At 42.3% G+C, this 27,370-nt stretch overlaps 1 protein-coding gene across 1 annotated transcript in view; it reads right to left on the reverse strand.

Moving 5' to 3' along the window:
• SPAG16 (sperm associated antigen 16) overlaps positions 1-27,370 on the reverse strand; it is a 374,208-nt gene that overhangs the window by 127,177 nt on the left and 219,661 nt on the right. Inside the window, exon 13 of the mRNA XM_064718863.1 lies at positions 26,247-26,373. Coding sequence (XP_064574933.1) covers positions 26,247-26,373 — 127 coding nt within the window. The remainder of the gene's footprint in view (positions 1-26,246; positions 26,374-27,370) is intronic.

The following is a 27,370-nucleotide window of genomic DNA, read 5'->3' on the forward strand; positions in this document are numbered from 1 at the left end:
ATTTTCATAGCAAAATGCAAAATGAAAACTGTGCATCCTCCTCATTCCCATGCCTTACTCACAACATGGCCTGGCTGCCTCAGCCAGCACTGGGCAGCTCCACAGGGAATGGGGCAGATCCAGCAGAACTGTGGCTCCTTGCCATCCCTCCTTGCCACGAAGTGGGAGACATCAGAAGGGACTTGGATGTCTTCACAAGAGCAAAAGGTCATTTTTAGAAGAGAGAAAATTAATTTTCATGGAAATGATGGGTAAGCACAAAAACTGGAAGAAAGAGCCCAAGTCCTTTTGAGCTCTGCAAGACAGCTCCTTTCTTTCCCAGCCCATCCCAATCCTATAGTGTTCAACAAGGGAAAGTGCACCTGGGATGAGGCAACCCTGGGTGTATGGACATACTGGGACATGAGATGCTGGAAAGAGGCACCACAGAAAGGGACCTGGGGATCCTGGCCAGCTGGATCTGAGTCAGCAGTGCCTGGAGCCAGGAGGGACATCCCTGTGCTTGGGGATCAGGCCCAGCAGTGCCAGCCAGGCCAGGGAGGGGACTGTCTTGTCTGCTCTGGGCTGGGGGGAGGCAGTTTTGGGTTCCTCAATGTAAGAAAGATATGAAGCCATCAGAAAGCATCCAAAGGGCAACAAAGATGGTGAAGGGCCTTGAGGGGAAGCTGTGTGAGGAGTGACTGAGGGCACTTGGTCTGTTCAGCTCAAGGAGACTGAGGGGAGACTCACTGGGGCCTGAAACTTCCTTCTGAGGGGAAGAGGAGGGGCAGACACTGATCTCTGCTCTGTGGGGAACAGTGACAGGATGCAATGGAATGGCCTGAAGTTGTGTCAGGGGAGATTAGGGTTGGATATTTGGGGAAGGGCCTTTCCCCAGAGGGTGCTGCTGAGGCTCCCCAGGGAATGGGCACAGCCCTGAGGCTGCCAGAGCTCCAGGAGTGTCTGGACAACACTATCAGGGATGCACAGGGTGGGATTTTTGGAGCGTCTGCACAGGACCAGGCATTGGATTGATGATCCTTGTGAGTCCCTTCCAGCTCAGGCTATTGTGTGTCAGTAACTCATTCCAGCAGCTCCCTGCACACTCCAGGCTCAGTGTGTGTGTCCCCAGGCCAGTCCTGCTGGCAGCCAGACCACTGTCCATCTGTCCCATCCTGTCCCACTCCCAGCAGGCCGAACCCCATCCATCTCCCAGTTACACCAGAGGCCTCACAGGCACATCAGTGCAGTGCCTGAGCAATGAGCACTGAGCAAACCTGGAGAACAGTTTTGCCATCTGTCACCACAGAATTTACTCCATTAACAGGAGCACAGAACCTTCAGTGCAAAGTTTGCTTCTGTTCTCATCACTTGGAATAGACCCTGGGGGAAAAGAATCACACAGAGAAGGTTTCTGGATGTTAGAGCAGGGGTAAGGCCAGGGCATTACTCTGATGTTTTGTAATCCCTTCTTTGGGAGTAAAATTAACTTGCCACTGTTTGTGTGCTCTGTTACATCAGGATTCACAGAGAATCAAAACCAAAAATGTTTTGTGAAAAAAAAACAACTAAGTACATCAGCTGATGGGGGCTTTTTTAAAAAAAATGTTATTCACTTCATCTTCCCAAAGAAATGGAAAAGAATTTTAAATCTCTTTAAAATGCATGAACTTCTATAACAACTTTCACACAGTGAAACATTAAAAACTTGAGAAGCAGCATTTTTCTAAATCTGGTAGGTAACAGAAACTAGAAAGAGAGCTCTGCCTGCCAGCTAAGCCCAACACCATGCTCTTCATCACAGAGCAGCATTCCTTTCACTTCACAGACAGTAACACCTGCTATTAAATAAATCAAAAAACTTAATTAACCTTGCTCTGGAATATCCCTGAATTACCTCATTTGTGTAGGTCTGAACTTTCACCTGAATGTAGTATTAATATACCTTTTACACTGATGATGCAGACATATTAATCTTTCATAATTGGGATGAGAAGTATGTTTCTAGGCCAAGACCTTGTATGCTAAATCTGTTCAAAGTGAACCTCTAAGGCTCTCCTAAAAAACCTTAAAAACAGAAGTTTATAGTAGAAATGCTGACAGATTATATTCTTGCCAGCATAATACAACCTGACTCAAAGATAAATGTTTCATGAATTAAAAAAGTTGAAAAAAGCTCCTCTGTTCAGCTTTGTTCTCAAGATGAAAGTGAATTATCTTTTTGTCTTCTACTGACACTTGGATTTTTGTACTGCAGTCTGCAGAAAACTGTAACCACAGGCAATATTTAAACAGACATGACCGTGTGGGATTCTCTGCACACTCAACTCCTGTAAGAGACATCAAACTTCCAGCTGAATAAGGAGGAACAAAGGTTTGATGGGAAGCAGATCCTTTCTTGTCCCTGCTTCTGTGAGGAGAGAGAAATGTCACCTCCAGTTGCAGAGATCACACAGGAGCACGGTCCCACCTGCAGGGCCCCGACAGGACAGGCAGGGAGGGCACAGAGAAATGCCTTTGCTAGACCCATCATTCCTCTGCAGAAAATAAACAGCATAAAGGAATCCCTCCAAGATATTGGAGTCCTTTCAGTGAGAGCAGAGCTGTATTACTGCCCTGGTTGTGCTGGGTTTATTAGCAGAAGCTGCTGCATCTTCCTAAGGGTCCATAAAGCAGCTGAACAGAAATCACCCTGCCAGCAGCAGGAGAGCCAAATTCCAGAAGTGCATTCCTCCTGCCCAGTGTGACTTGGAGTTTCAAAGTTCCAGTGAGGGAAGGATCAGCAGTGCAGGAGTAAGGATGACCAGGGAAATCCTACTGTGGTAATGTGAGCTGCAGATTAACCCAGAAACTTTGCAGCATTTTCAATTAACTTGGCATTCCACTGCTTTGCAAAACAGAGCAGCCATTTCCAGGAGAGCAATGCCTGAATGACAGGAACTTGCTAGGGCTGCCTGAAATTAAACACCATGAGCTCTATTACTTTAATGTAAAAAAGATCAGAAAGATGAATTATAAATGAGCAGAAGCTTCTGGTGGAATAGAACTGGAAAAGTTACAAGTGTAGTGCAAGCATAGAAAAAATACAAAATCATTTCTGTTGGCCTTGAAAATTAAATTATATGAAGGCAGAATAAAACAATGAATACATAAATTAATTATATATAAGAAAAAGTGAGAGCACTACATGTGGGAAATAATTTTCTCCTTACCTGACTATGAGAAGTTGCATATGAGTCTGAAAGGCTTTAGTGCTTTTAAAAACTGAAGCTAAATTTTGGCCAAAATGCCAAATTGTTGCCTTGTGAATTCCTATCAGAACAATGATTTCTTTTGTAGCAGGAGAAAGGAAAAACTAAGTGGCTTTAACCACAAAAGTCAGTACAGAGATAAAAGCAGGTAGATGCACAACCATGTTTATTAAGTAAGACAAGGGAGGTGGCTCAAACATTAAAAAAAAAAGAAAGGAAAAAGAAAATGCTAAAGAATTTCATCCCTTCAAAGAGTCAGCATAAATCAAGAGTAAGCCAGTAAGATCAAAGTTCTTATTTGTCTGACAGCCACGGGGAGAGGGTTTACTTCTATTGGAATAAAGAAATTTGTAAGCCTGCTGCATTCACAGTGTGAATTTTGTTCTGGCAGTCACCACGCATCGAATGCATCTCAGTCAGGTTTCAAATGGCAGATGCACAGCAAAAAATGCCAATAAAAGAACAACAAAAAAGGGCAAAGCTAACAGAACATGGCTGCAGTTCTTCTCCACCAACCAGCACTGCTGAACAGCTTTGCAAAGGCAAGCTCCTCTTTGATCTCTATTTCTCCATCAACCAAGAGGAAGGGAAGTGACTTCCCAAAGAGGGCTTGGCAAAGGAACCAGGATCTGAATGAAAGGGGAAAGCACACCTCTTGCTCACCATGATCTGCTTTCCCAACTACTGCTGCTTTGGGATAACAGCATTGCTGACCTGAGTGACCAGGATCACAGAATAATCCAGATTATTTGGCTACAAACACTGAAGAAGTCACTAATTGGCAAAAGAAGCCCCTGCAAGAAAAAATCAAAATAAGGAAAAAAAGTGACTGTGTAGTTTAAAAAAAGTCTTTAGATATCAAAATTAAAAAAACACCAGTAGAAGAGGAGAAAACATTGCAATTTGCTCTTACAAATACACTGTCCACAGATTGTCTACACCAGATCCTGCTTACATCATCCACAGATTCTGAGGGAAAGCAAAAAAAATGTTTGTAAAAGCCCATCAAAAATATTCCTAACCTTCTCCAATTTCAAATTCCGAATTCTATAAGTATTTGAAATCAAATTCACACCAACATTTTCAACAGTCAAACTTTCCAAGAAAAAAGAAAGTATTACAAGAAGGTCTGGGTAGTGATGGGAGTAGCTCTGTTTTTCTAAGCCTGCTGGATATTTAAGCTTTATTTTTTGTCATAGCACTGCTACTGCAAATAAAAACCTGTATTCAGTCCTGATACAAATGGAATTAGGCAAAACACCAATTTTGAAATTCCTACCTGCTTTAAAGAGTTTATTGATCACTCCACCGCATAATTATTTTAGTAATTAAAATTATACTCTAGTGGCTTAGCTTTGTTAAGTTTATTAATGTTCCCCAATAAACTTAATGATGAAAAGACATAGGAAGAAATATAGTTTTCAATCCATCAGAACTGGTGACTGAACTTTTGGGATCAGAGCATACAGCTATTTATGTCACCCTCAAAGAAGCAAGAGTAGAGAGGTAAACTAGAAAATCTTTACCCCACAAAAACCAGATGTCATTAAAAAGTCATACATATGTACATAAATACATAAATCCTTCCTGTGCAAGAAGCTGTCAAATAATAAAAAAGCACTGAAAAAAATAATTCCAAAGCAGCATGGGATTTTCCTAGAATGTTTTTGTCAGGGGTGATAACAACATTTAGCAACAGAGAGCAACAGCTCTTCACCTGTTTTAGCACCATTTTCCCAAGATATTCACATCCTGGCAAAATACTGCAGCGACACTGAAGAGAAAAAAACTCCTAGCACCCTTTTCAGAGGCCTCTAGTAAAATTACAGCATGATTGCATTACCTCTTAAATTAAAAAAAGTTTCTCACAAAGTTCAGCCTGTCAGAGTTGCCAGGATTAGATCTGGGACCAAATGTATTATGGCTGAGCTCAGTGCTGTATAAATATTAGATCCATTATTCAAAGAGCTCACAGGACACCACCAGCTTGATTTTACAGTCACAAAATTTCCTTGTGAAATCTCTGCCCTGAGATTTTTCCCCAGGAAAGGAAGGGCTGTGCCATGGGCCCTTGTCTGAGCAGCAAGGAGATGTAAACAGCAGGGTCCCACTAAAGGAGCCTCAGACAAAAGAATTGCAGCCTTGGGCTTGGTGAGTTATTAGCAGCAGCCGGCTCTGTAATTGTCAGTGAAATAATCTCATTGACACATACAAGTTAGGAAATGGAGGGCTCATTAACAAAGCCTCCAGCCTTTATTAGATCATATAAATAACCAAGAGCGCCTGCAAAAGATCGATTACGGCCTTTAAACGTTTACTGAATCAGTGTTTAATTAAGACAATTTTAATATGCAAATCAAGCCTAATTATCATCATTTGTTAATGTTAGTCTGCCTGAGCTCTAAACAACTACAGCTGCAAATAGGGTAACAGCATCATATTTCTCCTGCTTTTCTCCCCCTACAAAGACCTGCAGAGCACAGATCGAGGTGCACTCTCCATGTGTATGAATGCCTTCAACACCACATTTCCATCCACTGTTTGAAGGTCAAAAAAGTGCTCAGTCTAGCATAAAATGGAGTGGAAATGTTATGCATTTTTTCACCCACTATTTTGCAGAGTGCTTTAATTAATGTATTTCCTACCCCAACCCCTCTGGGAGCTTCTTTTCATGAATATTTGCCCTTGTTCCTTGCAGTGATTAAATAGGTGGGTTTCTAACACAGACTTTTGTCACTCAGAAGCTGATATTGGGACTTTTTTCTCTTCCTATTTCCTCTGCCCTGAGAATGGTAACTTTCCCATGCTGAGAAACCAGAGCACTATGGCAAAGCCCCTGGAAATGAAAGTGTGATGCAACCAAGGGAACAGCACAGCCTTCAGCATTGCGATGGGAGGAGCAGCTGGGGAGAAAACAAATGTCTGTGTTCTGATTCTAGAAGTAAAATTAAAGCCTCAAACCTCCAGGAATTTGCTTTGGGAAAGAGGGTGGGGCAGCTGCAATACAATCCTGGTAGAAATCATTCCCTTTTCCTCGCACTGCTGCTCTCCTGATGCCACCATGAGCTGCACAAATTAAAAAGAAGGAAGGGAAGCACTGATTGCTGATCACTATTGATTTGTTGTTGATGCTTACACTGACAGTGAGAGAAATATGAAATGTTCCTGTTGGCAACATTTCACAAAAGTGAATAAATAAAGTCACTTTGTTTTTCTTTGCCATTAAGTTTTCTTTTCTCACATTCCCACCAATTTGGAGCCTGTAGCTGCCAAGCCCTCAGCTGGCTGAGGGCAAAACAAGAGCTTTCTACTTTTACTTTCTATAATACATTTGGTATTTCTAAGGAAAACAAGTCCTCATGGAAGGAATAAAAGGACATGCAGTTACAAAAGGCCAGGAGTCTTTTAAGACAGAATGAATAAAAAATGTAACAACCAGAGGAGAAAAGAAACACAAGAGACAACTTGAAAAGCCCCCAGTTCAAATGGGAGCAGAGTGGCTTCCACTGGCATCTGGACTGGCTGGTGGATGAAAGGGCTCCCTACAGGAACCACATTGGGGTTCATCTGGGTAGAGATCTGCCAGGATCTCCCAACTTCTTTTTGAAAGGTCTTCTCTGCAGACAGCCTTGGAGAACAGGGCAAGTCTAATAAAATCTGGCCATGTAATTGCCCACACAGCAAGTTCGCACTGAAGCTGGGCCAGGCTAGAGCACAGATTTGGGCTGGGGGACAAACCCTTGGGTAGGAGGAGCCCCTGGCCCGTGTGAACTGCAGGCAGTGAAGAGCCAAGGCTGGAGAAGGGGCTCCAGCACAGGCAGGTGCCAATTCCCTGCATTCCCCATATGTTCTTGGGGAACTGTGCAGGGGCACAGGGCTCCCACAGGGACTGATAACAGCTTTGGGAGCTGTGGGTGCTTCTGGTGAATACCTGAACCTGAGGAAAGCACAGCAGTTTGAACTGAATCATGTGAGGGAGAGCCTGCAAAGTTTAGTCATCTAAAGTTCTCCAGTAGCTGTTAGGAATGATGTTGACACTCTCTTACTTATCCTTCCTTAGAGAAAATGGCCAGGATTTTCAGAGCTGGAATTCCAGTGGAACTGTGTGTAATGAGTGAAACAAGTACACTTTCAGGAAATACCTGTGTCACTGTCATATTTTATGAAAAAGCTCTTTGCCAGGATTTCTTCTCCTGGGAAGCTTCAGCTTCTCTCTGTGTTGCTCTTCTGGAATGTGATTTGGAGAACTGTTTACCCAGCATGTGAATGGTTTTTAATTAACGACCAATAACAGCCAGCTGTGGTGGACTCTCTGAGTCTGTCACAGGTTTCTATTATCATTCTTGTCTAACCTTCTGATGTCTTTTTTTTCTCTTTTTTAGTATAGTTTTAGTATATAATTTTCTTTTAATATAATAGAATATAATAAAATAATAAATCAGCCTTCTGAGAACTTAGAGAGTCAATTCTCATCTCTCACCTCATCCTGGGGACCCTCACAACAAAGCAACATACCTGCAAATCTGAGAGGCAGGGAAGAAAGACTGGAAATCAAATGCAAGTAGGCTTAGTGGAGAAGTTCCATGCTCAGACATGGGAAAAAAACACTTAAACCTTGGAACTATTCCGGAAGGGAAGGGAAGGGAAGGGAAGGGAAGGGAAGGGAAGGGAAGGGAAGGGAAGGGAAGGGAAGGGAAGGGAAGGGAAGGGAAGGGAAGGGAAGGGAAGGGAAGGGAAGGGAAGGGAAGGGAAGGGAAGGGAAGGGAAGGGAAGGGAAAACCAGAGGAGCACTTCCCAAGTTCAGTTCATCCAGACCTTCCCTCAGCACTGCAATACTGCCTGGGCTGGTTTTGCACAGAGGATGTTTCCCTAAGAGTCACCAGCCCTGAGGTGCTTTAAACACACAGGAACTGATGGGAGAATTCATGGCTGGGAGTTCTCATTTTCCTGGTCACCTTCAGGCTACTCAAGTAACACTGGACAAGAGACCTTCTTTTCTGTCCCAGCTGCAACTTCCCACCATGGAAAGGGCTGTTTCAGTTACATACAAAACCTGCACTCAACAGTGACTCTGCTGTCCCCACCATTATTTCATGCTCTCCAGTTTAAACTTGTTATTCATATCAAAAATACACAAAATGCATTTTGACATCTTCTATGGTCCCATGATATGAGTCAGATGCCCATTCACTTTGTATCCTGCTAAAGGTGATGGAAAGTTACCAACATTCCCAAACCCCCTCCTGTCTCAGCAAGATTCCTGAGTCAGACATGGATCTGACAACTCCCTAAGATACACAGACATATCTCGAAGCAGATATTACTGTCAAAACCCACAGGGTTTTAAAAATTAATTCAGAAGAAAAATGATCTGCATAAGACATGCATATCAACAACTCTGCTCCATAGCAATGTTCAGGCATCCTCCAAATTCAGAGGTACTTCTCATGCAGAGATCTTCTCTGAGCTCAGCCATCTGAGCACCAAAGTTCAAGAACATTGTTAAAAGATCTTTGCAGGTGAACGTTTTCAACACATGATTTTGATTAGCAAAGAATGAAGTGCAAGCTAAGCTTTGTCTTTCCAGAAGGCAAAGGCAAAACTTTATATGTCTTTAAATGAGAGGTGCCTTCTTTGATAAAATGCTTTCATTTGGGTTTGGTTACAACCCCTCAACATGCTATTTTCATTTTTGTTCATCCTCCTTTCCTGTCTCCCTCATCACTAGGGTCAGCACACACAGACATCCCTTGATCTGAAAAGTAAAGCTCTTTCATTAGTTTTATTGGTTTTGTACTTTTCAATTTAAGCCAGAGCTTTACTGATTACTCAGAGAGACAAGCATTTTTTCTTAAATTGGAAAAAATTTAACATAGCAAAAATATTTCAACAAAAAAGAAGCTCAAAAGGAAATCACATAAAGCCCTTTAAAATGCACATGCATTTTAACTTGCATTCCAGTTCTGCAAACTTTCAAATAAAATTCTAAAATCTCATGAACAAGACAAGATGGCACAAGAAGCTTTCCACTACAAGACACCACATTCAGTTCATTTTCTCTCCAGTGAACTGAACTGCAGATAAATGACCCAGAAACCAGTAGGAAATGAGGACATATCACCAACAGGGTTTTATGAATATTATTTGTTAGCAGACGTAGCTCTCTTAACAATACCTGACCCGTGACTAATTTCAGGGGGTCAGGGTGATCTTTGCCCTCCCTTGTGTAGGGCATTATTCTTCTCTAGAGAAGTTCAGAGGTTAATGAATAAAGTGCCAGCAAAGACGAAATGAGACTGAGCAAGAAAATGCTCCTTCTTGGTCTCTGCTATAAATAATGCTCTCATTAAAATTCTGCCTTGGAAGAAAGGCAAGTCCATTAGTCTAGGAGCTAATTTTTACTGGCTCCTTAGATGTATGCATATTAAAAATTCAGCGTTTATAATTGCCAGCCATCAACCACCTAGTCAGTGCTGTTCTTGGAGTTTTTAATTATTTACTTCATTTGCATAGACACTCCAATTTATGATCAACCATTTGGTTATCAAGGGACAGTTTTAGCAATTCCTCTTTTGTGTTTTTATTTATTCCTTCTATATCCCCAGCAGGAGGGCTGAGAGGACCTTTGCCAAGGTAAGTGGCAGTGGGATGGTCTCATCCCCAGCCTCCCACCCTGCCTCATGGCCAGGTTCCATGGACCCCTGCTGAACACCACCTTGGAGCATCACAATGGGGTACAAAACCAGCCCTCCTACCCAATGCCTTTGCCTCCTCTTCCTCAGCTCTTGCTGAAGGCCCTAGTCTGGTTCTGTGGCCCCAGAAGAGGAGGGAGGAGCTCTCACCTGGCAATGTGCTCCCTCTTTTGCTGAAGGTTGTTCCAAAGCTGTTCTCCTTTGGGATTTCAGTCTGGGGCTGTGTTCTCCTCCTCCCACAACCTCACTCTGCTCCCTGAGGGTACAAATGCTGCAAAACCGCCTCCAGTCCCATCCTCCCTGGGGACCAGCAGCCTTTGCTGTTCCTGCTCCAAGGCAGACACTCCATTTTCTCCTCATGTGCTTGGGCACATGAGAAGGAGAGAAAACCTTGGGAGTTTTGTAGTCCACAGGAGCTTGCCCCAAGATGTACCCTGGGCAGCCTGAGTGCATCTCCTGCTGCCAACCCACCCTCCAGCTGGACATCTTTCCCCCAGGGATCGCCAGCCCAGGGGAACACTGACTCTTGAAAAGCCACCCAGTCTTTTGCTCATCCTGAAAAACAACCAAATTACCAAATTCAGGGCATGGCATTTGTCTTCAGTGTTCCTGGTGGGCTCAGCAGCCATGGCAGTGATTGATTTGCCATCCTGGTACCCCTGTGTCCTCCCTGGGCACCACAGCCAGTGACTTTTTGCAGACAGGACACCAGGCAGCAAAGTGGATGGGAGGGAGCAGCCCTGCCTGGCAGGAAGGGAGCTGATTACCAATCCCTCTTTTTGCCAGGAACCATTTCTTTGCTGCAATTCATACTTTTCAACAGCCAGCCTCCAGAAGGCTTTGGGGGAAATGAGGGCAATGACACCAGAGATTACAAATCAATCACTACTAGAGAGCCTTTTTATCTGGTAGAAGCTTCTGAGCAGAAAACAGATACCAAAAATATATAATATATCCTGATTTTCTGTTAGCTGTTTCCTTTCCTTAAGCTCTTTTATATCCTGTTTTTCTCTTGACACCACAGCTTACTCTGCTTTCACATCGATCTCTCTTACTACTTATTTTTCATTTATCCTTGATTTTATCTTTCTATCGTCTTTCTCTCTCTTAACCTACACCATCCACAGTTATCTGGGAGGGAAGTATAACATGGTCTATCTACTCTACACTGACATCTTCCCCTTGTTCCATCCTCAAAAATGGGACAGTAACACTGACAGAGGATGGAGCAAGGTCTACCTGATTTATATTGTCCTGAAGTCATCACTTAGATCACTCTGCCTGCTTTTGGTCATGGCATTATGTGGGGTTTGGCACAGCAGGATCCATGCAACAAGGAAAAATTAAAGCATGGAATGGGACACTCTTCACTTGTGGGACACTTCTCATCAGGGCAGGATTGTTGAAGGGCCACCATGGGTGCAGCCAGAAGGAATCAGAGCTGGGAACAGTGCTGAGCAGCCAGCCCTGATGATACTCACATTTATGCTTTCTCTCATCATCTAATTTGCATCCTGTTATTAACAGAAGTGCTGTCAGCAGGAATTGACAAAGTGGGAAATAGACCTCTTCTAACAATAAACCTGGTCAAGGAATAGGTCAGTTTAAATAACACAGCTGACATGAATTTGGTAAAATAATATCAGCAGTGCTGAAAAACACCTTTTATAAAGTTTAGGCTAACTGAATCAAAGCAACTTCCTGTTCTAAAAGGTTACTAAGTTAAGGTTTATGTATATTGTTAGAAACTAAAAAATAGATCAAATTTGTCAAAGGGGAATATCCCAAATTCTGTAGACACTACAGTCTGGTTCTGCAGAACAGAGGTTTCCTGCAGGAAGTGATACACAGAAAGTTTTCAACCTCTTGACTTTTCCTGCTTATCCCAATGATCCCATTCTTGCAGACAGCAGGACACAGCTCATGGAGGGTACAGGAGCTGAGTGACCCATTCCACACATCCTGATACAAGAGATGGGATCCAAGTGCTATTTCTCCATCTATTCTAGGATGAAACTGTTGACAGAAGCAGCTCCATCAGACATCCCTGGGCTGCCCAGGCCCTTGGCAGCAGAGCAGCTCCTTTGCCAGGCACTGCACACCCTGAGCTCCGAGCTCTGCCCACTCAGGAATCCTTCCTGGGCATCTGCACTGAGCCCTCCCTGCTCCCCCTTGGGGATGGAGAAAATTCCCACTGGGATGCTACCCAGCACGTGAGAGAAGCCTGCAAAATAAAGATGTTTCTACAGAAATAATTGGATCAATCAGTTCTTATGATTAAATTCTCTTTCATCAGATAATATTCTAACCATGCTAAGAGTGATTTTGTGTTTAGGTCTCTAACATATTATTAGCCTCTGTAATTATTTGGAAAACTATACTGTGTTTACTGTATTGATTCAACTATTGGAAATCTTGAGATTGCCACGAAATATTTCTTTTTATTATGCCATTTCTGAAGTTGAATATTGCTGAAAATAAATAGCAGGCAATTATTTTAATACCCTCTTACTGCACATTACTTATGAAGATTGTTCTAAATTGCCAAAGACAGAACCAATTTATCTAAACAGAGTTATTTAACACCAGTATGGATTAACTTTATTTAGTCAGGTAGGCAGAAACTATGGAACTCTTTCCTAGTCTTAAATTAAGGAAAAGAGTGCTGCTCCAGAACAAGTCAAGGCATTGACTTTTATACCAGAAAGATAAGATGTCCTCTATCAAAATCTCTGCTACTTTGGTAATGCTTATAGAGCAATTTGGTGTTATTGAGGAAGTTTGTATTTTATATATATATATAAATTTGTGCATATATATATATATGTACATATATATATATGTGCATATATAGATAGATAGATTAGATAGATAGATAGATAGATAGATAGATAGATAGATAAAAGCACCATTTGCAATCCATGTTACCTGTACCTAATGAATTGATAAATTCCTCTAAGCTCACATACACAAGGGAAGAAGATTTACAGAAATGGAAAACAATTTTTTGTGGCTTTTTTTTTTGCTGTGAAAGCTGGCAGAAAGCCACTGCTTTTCTGAATCTGTAATTTTATGCCCCGGTGTTCAGCAGATGTTTATCTAAATCATTTAAATCTGTCTTTTCTGTTTCAGACACATTTAGTATTAAGGAATGATCCCTGAGTAACAGCATACATTAAAAGTTAATTAAGAGGAAGTTAAAGAAGAAAGAATTACTTTTTTCATACCCCCAGCAGACATTTATTTCATTTTGGCAGGTTAAAAAATGAGAAAATTTAGAGTAAGGTGTGAGAACTGGCAATGCATATTTTTTGGGAAAAGCTTTATTATCCATTTCCTTAGATGCTAATTAGGGAATGCAATCCACTTGCTAATGCTGAGTGAGTAAGAAATGTAAATTGCTCCATTAATTTGTTTAATAACCAAACTCTCAAAAGTGGTAAGTCAGACAGCAGATGGGGGCTGTCACCACAAACCCAGCCCAATTTTGAACATTACACCAATACACACAATTTACTGCCTTCTCAGTTGTCATCGATGCCAAGTAATGCCTTCATTGTTTTAGATTTAACACAAAAATTTACTCTTGACTACTCATAAGCATTTCTGGGGTAGAAAATAGATCTAGAAAAGGTGTGCAGCCCCACCCTCATAAACACACACTTTTACAGGTGTGTGGCAGCTGTCTTACTCTACTGTACAGGAAGTCATCCTCCGCTGGAAACACCAGGGTCTAAATTAAAAGCAATATGTGCATTTTCCTCCAAACCTTTTGGATTTAAATAAAGAAAAAAAGAATACTCTGCAAGTTCATAGCAGTTCTTGCAAACTCCATTTTCTAGATTAGGAAAAGAAAGGTTATAAAGGGACCCAATTTCACCAAAAAATCAGCCCCTAAACCAAAATTATTCAAATATGTTACACATTTTCTCCCAGAATCAAACTGCTTCACTTTTTCCCCCTCAGAGCATCTTGCATTGCCAATCCCATTTCCTATGAACCTTTTTATAAACTCCAATTACACCATAAAAATACAACTGACACTTATTTGCACTTTAACTGGGTCTACCTGTTAAAAATTCTACCTGCATTTCCTAATGCAGTGAGTTTCAACTTTCCATCTCAATAAGTAAAACCAGCTGCATGGCACCACTGGATGGAGCTGAAAGTGGGACAGCTTTGGCACACAAATTTTGTCCAAATTTTGTCCATTTGGACAGGAATGGTCCTGACTATTCCTGCACTTCCATAACTTTTTGCTCAAGCAACTCTTTGTTGCTTTTGCATGAATGTCATAAAACCAGGTAAGATTTAAATCAAAGTAGGCCTTGGCACAGTTGTATCAATTTCCAGCACTGAGTAACCTCCTTTCCTGCGTTTGTTCACAGTGCAGAATTGGCCCATTGATGCTGGACTATTGTCACCAGCATGGGAAGATCACAGACAAAGGTTTGTCACTGAATTGCTGAATTCTGCTTCTTGGCTACCAGCTTGGTCCCAGTGTTTCCAATCTGAGTGTGATGTCTCATTTCTGAAAGATTATTGCTTCTCTACAAAACGTTTTCTGAGGGGAAAGAAACAATCAGCTGAGTAAGGGACTGGCATGTAAAATACTATCATTTGCAAAACTCTGGCCTGAAACCCCCTTGGAGGCACAGAAGCTGGGCTTGAGCCACAGAAGAGGGAAAACAGGAAAGCCATAATCACATATTTATTTTTAGAGAAAATGAGAAGCTAAATAAACTGTAAACCCAGTCTTTACTGGTAAATCCTTTCTGTCCTGACAACCACACTGAGCAGAGTGGGAACTGCCAGTTCCCAGGGGATCAGTTGGTGGTACCTTTTTGGCAGTGCCTCATTCCTCCTTTGTTGGTGCCAGGACACTCTGAGTCCTGAAACAATTAATTTCAGTAGTGCCACAGTGAACCACTGCCAGAAATCTGAACTTGAGAGACAATGGTGCTGCTGCTGAAGATGGTTTTTCTGCTGCAGGTCTGAAATCACCCTGCAATCAAGAGGGGCTTTGGGACTGCTCTCCTGAAAAGAAGCTCCCAGACCTCAGCCTGCCAGGAAAGCAGGACACAAAACATCCAAACATAACATTTATGAGGGGATTAATGCACTCACAGTTGGATTTGTCATGGGATGGTGTGGGACATTGGGATTTATGGCAGGGATGAGCAATTGCATGCTAACTGCCTTGATAAATGTGTGCCTTTGAGGTATGTCTAATTATTCCAAGAAAATAAAGGAGATGCCAGTATACAGAGGAGGAGAAAACAGGCAGAGGAAATTCTGTGAGCAATCCCTGGGCACTCAGAGGACAAGCCTGTCGTCAGCTGAAGAGCCTGACAAATGTCACAGTGCAAGAAAACCTGGCTGTCAACTGCAATGACACAGCAAGTCACACCTGTGACTGGAACACTGTCTCCTTGATGGGAAATTCCAGATGGGCCCAGTGATGGAGACAGATGTCTTTCCACTGCCTCACAATTATTTCCCATGCAATTAGCAGTGGATTCTCTGCTGCTGAGTGAGGGACACTCAGGGTGCTCAGGTTACCAGAAAGGACAATTCTCCACAGAGTCACTTCTGGTTCTAACAATCTCACAATTCCAGTGCCATGACACCACCTCATCTGCAAGGCAGCAAATGGACATGTGCTCCCATTTCTATGGCAGATGTGAAATCCCACTAGGATTGTCTCCTGGAGCACTTTTAAATACAACTGTACAACACAAACGCTACTTGTTGGGTGTCCTCTCCAGCAGCTCATGCCAATGTCTTCCAATCCACACTGACACTGTTCAACACCTGAAGCTCCTTTTCATATGCTGTCTGTCATAGTCTTCATCCCACCTCCACCATTTTAGCAATCAGCTCTGTCTCTCACCTGCATCAAATCAATTCGTTCTGCAGAACAACCTAAAAACACGAGTGGAGAAAAAGATCCCAGCAAGAGAGAACTGAGTATGTTGTATTTTAGAATATCAATTGAAGCACCTAGATGCTCCTTGGAGGTCCCTTCCAACTCAGCATATTCTGTGATCTGTAGGTTGTTGGTACAATGTAGTGGGATAGAATATAAGACAGTGTAGAAAGGAATCTTACCTCTAGGGAGTTGCAGCTGGGCCAATTTTCAAAGGTTAGGAACAGGCCTGACTTTACCAGGCCACAGATGAGAAGAAGATGCTATAAAAGAGTGGGGTGGCTGGGTGAGAGGGAGCTGGGGTCAGTGGCTGCTTTGTGAAGAAGAAAGAGTCAGTGCTCTGAGGAGCAGCTCAGGAGAAACACCAAGAAGGTGTGAAACTTTTGTGATAGGACACAACAGTATGGAACTCCTGCAATAGGATGACAACAGTACAGCACACTGACCGGGCAAGACTCTCACTTTTTGATTGTGCTTTTCTCATGCTTTATTGTAAACTGCAGGGCAACCCTGATGTCTGGGAGGAATGATGCATCTGACTCCATGATATCAGAAGGCTAATTAATATCTTTATTTATATTACACTACATCTAAACTGAAACTGCACAAGCACTCAACCCAACTCAACTGCCCAGAATCTCATGGCTGTCAGCTGGCAGTCCCAACACACACACATGGATTCAATTGGCAAATGAATCAAAACACTCACACCAGAATCCAATCGCCAATTGAATTCAGGTAAACAACCTTCCACAATGCATTCCATTTGCTCCAAAATACAGGAGCAGTAAATGAGATAAGAATTGTTTTTTCTTTCTCTGAGGTTCAGAGAATGTGAACCCCAGAAAATCCTTGGGAAGTTGTGCCTTGCTTTTCTCTGTGAAGAGAAATGTGGCCACAATGCCCAACCCTGCAGCCCAGGGGTGCAAGGGGAGATGGAAGAGAGGTGAAGGAATGTGGTGAAGTGATGTGCCTACCACTCACATGCAATTCCCTGGGGCTGTGAAGAAGCCAAGAACCAACTCCTAAGTTCCACATCTATTGCAATAGACCAACCCCGCTGCCTCTTAGCACAAAACATCCTCACTACCAATCATGCTTCCAAATGTGGCAGAGGAATTCAGCTGTAGTCAAAGGGCTGCATTTTGGCCTTGGACTACAGCATGTGAACAGCACCTGCCCGTGCTGCTGCCTTCAGGGTGTCAGAGCACAGAACTGTTTCACACCCCTGAGTGCCTGGCAGCTCTCATACATTAAAATTGCATCAAAAGTGCACCACCAAAATTCCATCCTTTGGGCAACGTTTGAAGTGTGAATTCCCACTGCAAACCTTCACCATCCATCAGTGCTCCATGGAGTGTTCTACCCAAAACCAAGTGGGCAGCCTACAGCTTTTCCTGCAAAACCAGGGCCCTCAGCTATTCTGCACAGGATCAAATTGACCACTTAAGCTTTCTTGAGGCAATAAGAAAATATTTTTATGCAAATACCTTACAAGGTCTGAAATGCATTTGTCTGAATGCAACATAGCTGATGTCGTCCCAAAGGTCTGCCTGCTTCTCAGTTCAAGCCATTTCCCAGGCAATATCTGGTTGTTCTTATGAAAAGGACTTGAAGTCCAAAGCAGCCATTCCCAGAGGTTGTAGGGAGCCAGAATGGGAATAAATGTATCCACTAGCACTTAAAAGGGAGTAATCTACATAAACACATCAAGTCATCACCAATATTTTGATCCAGTTTTTTACCAAACTGAAAACTTAATCATTGAAAATTTATTACTTCATGTTATTGTTAGAAGAAAAGAAATTGATTTGTGAGGTTTGCAGTTTGTTCGGGTTTTAATAGATGTTTTTGAGAATGTGTAGCCACAGTCACCATAGCATTTAACTTCACTGACTAACAGATTTATCTAGTTCTCTCACCACCTGAGCTGCACAGGAATTCCCTCCCTCTCCCCCTCCACCACTGCCTCATCCAGAAAAAGATTTGGTTTGGAGCAGGTCCATTGAAGCAGAATCCATCTGCAGCCAGCACAACAATCACTATCCAACTGTGTTAAGTGGTCTTCTGGAATTTTTTCTGGAAACATCTTTATGCTCCCCTCCCTGCCACCTTCCCCACCTGTAAAAATCCATGGACCAATCTGACTGGCATCTATAAACCCTTCCTTCTCATGCCTATAAAAAAATAATAATTAAAAAAATAAATGCCCAGTGTAGTACAAAGCATTGTTTATGACATTAAACAATAACATAATAGTTCCAGTGAAATTCTGTGCTCTTTGGCTGAAGTTTCTGGCTTCTGCCTGGGGCTCTCAGCTGTCCAGAGCAGAAACATGCTACAGTTCTATATCTCCTACTGCACCTCACACACCAGAGGCCTGGTCTGGAAGAGACCTGTTAATACAATATCAACTAAGTAAATTTAGCCATTATTTTAAATTAATTTCGGTATTGTGTGGTCACTGGTCATCCGGTAGACACATTATTACACACATGCACACACCAAATTGCTTTTTTGCTAATGACTCATTTGTTTTATTCCTGCCTGTTTCAAAAAAGCAATTAAGTTGAAAATGACCTTTTGAAGATTGTACTTGTGGACCAATCTTTTCATTTTTAATTACTTAGTTTGGTTTAATTGTTACATTAGGAACTATTAAGAAAGCAGCCAGCTTCATAATCAATAATTTAATTAGAGTTTTAGGACCAAGAAGTCAATGCAAATGTTATTCTGCAGCCAGGCCTTTCCCAAAGCCTTTGAAAGAACTTTACTCCCATTTTGTTTCAAAGTGACATTGGCCACATAGAAATCAAACTCATTCTTCCTGCAATATATCCTGCCCACACATTATGGATGGACACAGGCAGCTGGTAAGAAGTTCACATTCAGGTCAATCTTCACTCTGCCCAGGCACGAGCACAACCTGCTTCCCTCACTCCATTTCCCTCATTCTCATTTCACCCCATGCTCCTCAGACCCCTTGCCAGGAGCCACACAGTGCTTACTGGAACCCATGGCCAGACTTCCAATATGTTACATTTATCTATTTATAGCTTTCTAATTACTACTAATATTCAAAGATTAGCAGCAACAGATGAAATCTGCCTCAATGGGTGGTGAATTAATGCCCCCCTTCCCTCCAGTGCCTCTCTCTGCCTGCCCTTGCAAGTTTGCAACCCAGCAGCGCAGGGAGCTGCCAGTGCAACCTCACCCATCACTCACTACCCATCACCCATTGTCACAGACATATATTATGAAAAATCCTTTTGCTGGGATTTTTCTCCTGAGAAGCCGACAGGCCTCAGGAACGAAATGTAACCAATGATTATCTGCTGCTGTGGAATGCAAGAGGTGCATCTGGGATTGGTCTCATGTGGTTGTTTCTAATTAATGGCCAATCACAGTCAGCTGGCTCAGACTCTCTGGTCAGTCACAAGCCTTTGCTATCATTCCTTTTCTATTCTTAGCCAGCCTTCTGATGAAATCCTTTCTTCTTTTCTTTTAGTATAGTTTTAATATAATATGTATCATAAATAATAAATCAGCCTTCTGAAACATGGAGTCAACATTCTCATCTCTTCCCTCGTCCTGAGACCCCTGTGAACACCACCACAACCCATCACCCACCATCCAGCATCACCCACCACCCATCCTGGGCAGAGAAAAGCAGCACAGGGATGAGAGGCAGCCTTGAGCCACAGCAGAAGCTTTGCTAGAAGGCCCTGAGCCCAGCAGGGCTGCAGCAATGGAGGCAATCCATGTGCTGGGAGCTTTGGGAGCAGGGCAGCAAACAGGGATTGCAGGACAGGCACTGCTATACCTGGCTAGGGATGGATCACAGGGCTGCCCCCACCCTGGGAAAGGCAGGCATGTGAGAAGGAGCCAACACTTGCTCCAAGACACCAAGTCTTGACACCCAGTCTTTGGCACTAAGTCAGAGCCAGGCTGGGCCGCACTGCAAGAAGCTCTGGAGGGTGCAGACTTTGGAGGAAACTCCTGCAGAGCCCCTGGGGAAACCATGACTGCACAGGAAGGAAAGCATCTGGCTGCAGAGGATCCTGGGGCTCTGGGAAGTGGTTCACCAGAGAATGGTCACAGCCTCAGGGCTGCCAGAGCTCAAGGAGCATTTGGATAATGCTCTCAGGGCCAGGGTGGGATTGCTGGGGATGGTGCTGTGGGTGCTGTGCAGGGCCAGGAGCTGGACTGGATGGTCCTTGTGGGCCCCTTCCAGCTCAGCAGATCCTGTGATTCTCCAGCATGACTGTGAATGTCATGATGGAAAGTGTTACTTTAATCTAACCTTACTGCCATTTATACATTTCACATGAACTGCAAGCCAACCTGGGGATTTAAGCTTTAACACACAGAACTGTCTTGTCCTCTCAACGACTTCCCTTTGAAATTAAAAATGCAGCTTTTCTGTGTTTTGGCAAAAAGGCAGACGAAGACAACTCATTAATGGGCTGAATTCCCACTGTCAATGGGACTCAGACATTCACTGGACAGAACTGGGCATATCAGTGAACAGGAACAGCTCAATAAAACAATTATAACCTTTTAAGGGCCACTAATTCACCTGGAGTTTTAGAATCACAGAATCACTTTGCTTGGAAAAGACCCTTAAGATCATCAAGCCCAGCTGTTGAGCTCTGCAGAACAACCTCTCTGATTCTAAAAGGTTTAGCCTGGTTTAAACATAGTTTAACAGGGAAAAAAGCCTGTGGGATCAGCTGATTACAGTTTGTTAAACTGTTGATTGAATGGTTTGATTTGGAAGAAAAGACAATAGAAGGAATTGGTCCAAGGGAAATACATAGTTCCAGGGTGAGGATGATGCTGGGGACAGCAGCCACACACAGTTTGAAGGGCAGTGGTTTTCCTGCCTCCCAAAAAGAAAAAAAAACCTCACAGCAAATCCAGAATATTGGATATTTTCTTGCTTGTATCTGGGTCAACTGATCCAACTGGCATTTATATGTTCATTATTGGAAATATTTTATTGCAATCTGCCTTTTTTGCTGAAGTTGTTATGAAATAAAGTCAAAATGTAGCATTTTTAAGAAATACATTGACCAAATCAAGCTTTTTTTTTCCCAATTGTTTTTCATTATTAGAAAGAAATTTTGATTTTTTTCCTTAGCCATACTTCTAGTTTTTAAAAAACTGGCACTAAGTCTCTAGGAAAGCATCCCAAACAGATTTAACATAAACCTTTTCAAGTTTTACTTTTGTCTTTTGTGATACTACTTCTGGGAGCAAACATAATCCATATTCATAACTATTTGTTCTTGATTTCATATTTCACTGTGACTCAAATTCCTTTTCATGTGAAGACAGGGAATTTTAAAATATGAACCCATTATTTACAAATGCACAGAATGAGGAACACAGAATTTGTTACACTTCATGCCAGGAACTGGACTTATCCTTGCACATCCCTTATTTACAGCAGCATAATTCAATTGCACTGGGACATTTGGAGTTTGCATGGAAGAGCTCTTTGTCTCCAACACTGACAACTTCAATCTTTGACCTACTTTTGAAGAGGATTGATTTGGACCTTAAACTGCCTGTCAAAGGTTTTTTAAATGACCCATCCTGTCTATCCACTCAGCTCATGAATTCATTCCTCGGGAGTTCAAAAGGGTTCAAATAAAACTGACAAATCCAATACTCTGAGGAGATTCTGACTGATAATTTTGTGTCTAAGGTGTTTACTTGGGGATAAATCAACTGAAATAGGCTAAAAATTATAAAGACAACCAGACTGCTTTTCAAAATCACTCCGTTTTGCCTGCTTAATGCTTCTCTCATACACTTGATCCTTAAATTCACATTTCCCGAGTTTGCCTTGTGAATGACCATTTCAAAGGGACACAGGCAAAGAACCTCCCACCACAGATGGGCACAATCCCTGAAAAGATCTGGGTGTTCCCATGTGCTTTAAGTCTACTGACAAAAATGTTCTGACAAAATCCATATGGAAAAGCAAAACATCTACAAACTAATTTATATTGCACTGGAAGAGAAAAAACTAAAATAGGATATGTAAGGGAATTACTAATTTAGAAATTACTAAATAGTGATAAAATAAACACTGGAAAGTAAGTGGTCTAAAAGATCATTTAATTAGAAGAAAATAAATTTAAAAGGTTATCTAAAGAAATTATAAGTTTGGAACAATTTCCCAGTTTAACCAAAAGCTAACCAGCTTTGAGCTGACACAGGAGGCAGCAAGGCACCCCAGCAAGGATGTCCCAGGCCAAAGACATCCCAGGATGGGAGGGGATGGGCAGTATTGTGAAGGAGAAAATTGCAAGGCTGCAGCTTAGATCAGCATCCTTGTAATTATTCCACATCCATATGAAACACACAGGCAGCCAAGTGCTCATCATTAAAATGCTGCAGCACAGCTGGAAACCTCAGCCAACAGCTCAGAAACTGCCCTGTGCATGGATTTATTTATTCTCTGGTAGGACACAGAGTGAAAAGCCCTTAGAAATGGCCACTGTCCTCAAATGACCCACGTGCCTTCAGCCAGAGCCCTTTTACAAAGGAAAAAATGCAAATGACCACTCCCAGATTCTTGGGGCTCACTCTACACAGATTGTGGGACCTCTGTGGGGCAAAATGCAAAGCCAAGGATGAACAGAGCAGGAGCTGGACTGTGACACTCCTCAGAACCTGCTGCTGGGGTAGCTGAGTGCTGCTGCTTGCCCTCCCAGGTGGGACATTCCTTTGGGTTTCCCTGCTGTTTCCCACAGAGCTAATTGTGTGGGAACTCAATCAAACTCAGCCAATGCTCAAGAGCCATTAGCACACCATGATAAGCAGATACTGGAGCACAGAAGCTGCAATTTATTAACTACTGCTCTAAGAAGGGCTGTGCCTAAGAAGTTCTTTTATTTTAGAGTATTACCCTAGAGAAGCCCCCAGCAGCCTCCTGCTCTTTGCCCTGACTACTTCCCAATGAACTCCTATGGGTGTGGTGCAGCCCCAGAGCCCCAGGCTGCCCTGCTGGATGAAGTGTGGTGCACCAACTCAGGAATCATTCCCAGGGGCTCAAAGTTTCTCCACAGTCATGCAGGAGCCCAAAGGAGGCTCTGCCTGCATTCCCAGAAGGGAAAACTGCAGGAGCCTCTGAGGAGGAAAATGGCCAGAACTGGGTTTTTACTGGGAAATTCTTGCTGCTGTTCAGGCACGATTTTTGGGCAATTTCATTCTGGTTTGTTTTTTTTTTTTTCTTTTTTTCTTTTTCCTATGACATTTGTGCCTGCATTATTCATCAAGGACCACACTACCTTGCAGCTTCTAACTTTTGGTTCTACTGTTCAGCCCACAAATTACTGACAAGGACGCAATTTGATGCGCAGAGCCAGAACTGGCATCTGGTCACTGTGCTGCCTTAGTCATCTTTGACCCAAATAGAAAAAAGTTGACATCCTCGATGTCTTCCTCCCTGAGTATCAGAGGTATTAGTTTGATAGTGGGGTGGGAATGGGATCCTTTTATTTGTGTTATGCAGCAATTTTCTGCAAACAGAATGCAGACAAACCAGGTCACACCTTAAACCACTGAGCTGCACTGCATAAAGAAATATATCTTGGCTAATTAAAATATTAAACTTGAGTAACAGTGAGCAGTGGAGACCAAAATGGACATGAATTATCAAATAATATCTCAAATGCTTGTTATTTCAAAAAAAATGGAATAGAAATAGAGCATTGTATGAGTGTGACTTTTTACAGAGCTCTGTGTGTGCTGAACTTTGTTGCCAAGAACAGTGCCACTGATGTAAATGGGCCTTTCTCCTGCTAAGGACACACAGAATTCTTCCCAAATCCTCATTGGACACATTCCTCAGGGCATTACTACTGAAAGCTGCCTTTTAAATGACAGTCTCTCCACAATGTTTTCAAAATTGAAATATCCAGTTATAAAACCTGACATTTGAAAAATCAGAAAGCACATGAGATAGTTACTAAATCAATAAGTTTCAAATGTGTGAAAATGAAAGGAGAATGAAAAATGAGGTGTTTTTCTCCCCTTCTATTTAATTATTTAAGTGTATAAATATTTGGTATCTCATCTGTCTGAAAAAAGAGCTGAAGTTCAAGCTTGGCTCAAATGGTGTCGGGACAAAGGTGAGCAGTCCCAAGAAATGGCTCCTAAGGCAGTGGGAGATGCAGAGGAGTGGCAGGAATTAACCCGGGCAGGGACCTTGGACTCAGGGGAGGTCAGGGGCTCTTCTGCACCTCTCCCATTCATCACTGGACACACTTAGCAATTCATGAGTGGAGATGCTTTCCCTGATGTGTCAGCGAGGAATTGTTCTGGTGAAAAGCCAGACCACGCTTGTCTTTCTATGAAACTGGCACCAGGAGGAATAAATTCTGCAGCTTATCTTGGCACCAGAGCCATCAGCTTCTCTGGCAAGAAATCCCCACCAGAGAACTGCAGCCTGGGTCTCCACATCTGATCTCCTGCCTGTCTGGCACAGCACAAGCGTGGTTGCTGCCCAAATCCAACACCAAAGCTGTAATTCTCCCTCAGTATTTGGAAAGAGCCACAAGTGCAATTCATCTTCCTCTGTTCTCACTTTCCTATAGGCAATGTAGCCCTTAGGTTTAAAATTAGAGTCAATGTGATGAAGATTTTTTTTAAACCACTGGATGGATCTTACTTTGTTATCCAGGAAAAAGAAAAAAAAAAGAGGAAAAGTAACACCCTGCATTTCCAAAGTCTGCAGGCTTTAGTATCTTAGTAATTAAAGATTTATGTTCCATCCTGCCCCAAATCCAGAGCTCATTGTCCATTCAGCTTACACTGCTCTGACTTACAGTTCTCTGTATCCATTATCTTTAATAATAAAGAGCTGACTCCACTTAATGATGGGAGAGCAAGATGTGATTAGCAATAGGAATCTGATTTATGAGCAAACAAACCCGAGTGTGGTTTTCATGTTTCATTAAAAGTATCTTAAATGTACTCCTTAATGCTAATTGAGCTCACAGAGATGAGAAAATACTCTATTCCCAATTAATGGGACAAAATAATTCATCTTCTTTCTGGAGGGAACATTTAATATCATTCAGCATTTAGAGGGAGGTGGCATCTTGACAGGGGTTTTACCACCTCAAGTGACGTTTCACTGTGAGCATTTATCCTAAACCTGCAAGATTTCCCACTGGACATGAAAAAAATTAAATACACCATAAATACACCACAAAATGCCATATACAGCATTTTCTTTTCACAAAAGTCTTTCCTATCTTAGCTAAATTACCCGAAGCTGAAAAACAATATTGGTGAGCAAATATAGAGGCTTTTTCCTTATGTTTGTCAAAGGAAAACTCCTTGATGACTCTGTTAATTTGCTACAAGCAGGAGATTACTGAGATATTTGCAAGATAAAGTTCCTTGCAGGATTTATTGAAAACAAAACAAAGCAGAAATCTATTTTTCCATTAAGCATTTCACTTTTGTTTGTATTGCAATATTTTTTTTTCCTCTTTTTGAATTATTCATATTTGGATATCAAATATTCCTACAAACCAATGCATTTAGGAATAATGAGTCCTGACTAGTTTCATTTTAACTCATTGTGCTTTCTGACCAGGATTATTATTATTATTAAATGACCTTCTATTCAGTCTGTTTCTATAATCCATAAATAGAAATGAGCATCTCAAGTATTCCAGTGTCATTTCCATGGTAGTTTTTCCTACCCCGTGTTTGTATAGCTCTGATGACAACACCATTTAATCCACAGCAACAGCTCTGCCTGCTCCCTCTCAAATCCCTTCCATGAATACAACCTTCTGCATTTGAGGCTGGAATCTTGTACCTTTACACTGAGTGGCTATAACATCAACTAAAGAATTAATCTGAGAACTTCAAAAGTTGTTCCATACCACAGAAACAGCAATAATTATTAGATTTTTTCTGATGAAAGAGGAAAAAAATTCCTTTTGCCTTGTTCTCATGTTCTACTTGAACAGGATTTGCATATTTGGTTTGCAAAGCAGCAGGGACAAATACACTCTCCAATGTACCCAATCCATTTTTATCCATTCCAAAGAAAGAAGGTAGAGAAGAATAAAGGAGGAGATGCAGAGTTTCTTTCACTACCTGCAGTGATATAATATGGAGAAAATAATGCATGTTCCATAAGGAATCAGCAGAGTTCTGGAGGAGGGGAGGCAGATTCCTTCTAGAGGAAGAGTTACATGGCAACATTTTTGGTCAGAAGATAACAAGTGTATTAGTGACTATTTCACTGGCACATTGCCCTCACTTTCTATTTTGATTTCACACTGGGTTTTATTTTTCTCATGTCACACACATCACTACATCCTGAATTCAGGGAAGACCAAGGCAAAGCCTGCCTACCTTTCTGACATCCCAGAGAGACAAGGTCTTGTCAGCAGAGCTGGTGACAACGGTGCTGGAGAAGGGCAGGAACTCGATGCTGTTGACTGAGCCCTTGTGGCCACGCAGGGTGTACCTGCACCTTTCACTGCAAGAGAAGAAAACAGGAATGCAGCACCCTCCACTCAGGGTAACATCATCAACAGACAGCTTTAGGTGAATGCAGAACACATCTTGTGCATCTCTGGAAAAATGAACGCTGACAATGATTCCTCACCCAAACACTGCATCACAGAGACAGTTACAAACCCCAACCCATTGGTGTTTGCTTCCCAGTAAGGAAGGCTGGAGCAGGAAGGCATAAAGAAATGGGAAGTGGGTTTGAAAAGATTGAATCCTAAGGAGGAACAATGAAAGCACCACTTTGTGTTCCCTGGGTGGATCCTCAAAAACCTTGTTGATGCACAACTGAAAGGGAATGTGGATGAAAACGTAGGATGGAGACAGCACAGTTTCCTTTTTTATAGACATGAAATTCCTTGTTTTCAAAAGGTCTGAGAGATCTATTGGACTGTGCCCACATGCACTCTGAAAAAAGCCAATGAGTGCTGGCAACCTGGTTTTCCTCTCAAGGTAGGGAAGAGAAAAGCTTAGAGAAAGCAAGTGGTGCCTGGGAGCTCTTTACTGAGGGGAAAGTCTTGTCCCTGTGGACACTTCAAACCCTTTTTCCCTGAAGGAGAAGTCTGTGGCTATGGCTGAACCACTGCAGTGGCCACTGTAAGCTCCAAGTTCTTAAAGCAAAGGTGAGGGAACAGAGGTGCAGCCCAAGAATTGAGGTGTTCATCATGACCTAACAGCTCAGATGGAATTACCTGTGAAGTGGTTCTGAAAGTTCTTTCAAGGCTGAAGACACCCAGTCACTGCACCTTCTCCCAGCTGAGCAGTAACACCCTAGAGCTTTTGGGCTGCCTTTCTCACCTCCTTGCTTTGTTTTCTTTGAATGAGTTGATTTCTGGGACAACACTGTTGGTCCTTCTCAGCTGAGGGGATGGACCTGATACAGATGGAACCCCAGACAAGAAGCTTTTCCCATTGCAGGAAACATTGTGGACACAACCACGATGACACTGCTGTGGAGAATCAGT

The sequence above is a fragment of the Zonotrichia leucophrys genome, chromosome 7, assembly GCF_028769735.1.
Source record: "Zonotrichia leucophrys gambelii isolate GWCS_2022_RI chromosome 7, RI_Zleu_2.0, whole genome shotgun sequence".
NCBI lineage: Eukaryota > Metazoa > Chordata > Aves > Passeriformes > Passerellidae > Zonotrichia > Zonotrichia leucophrys.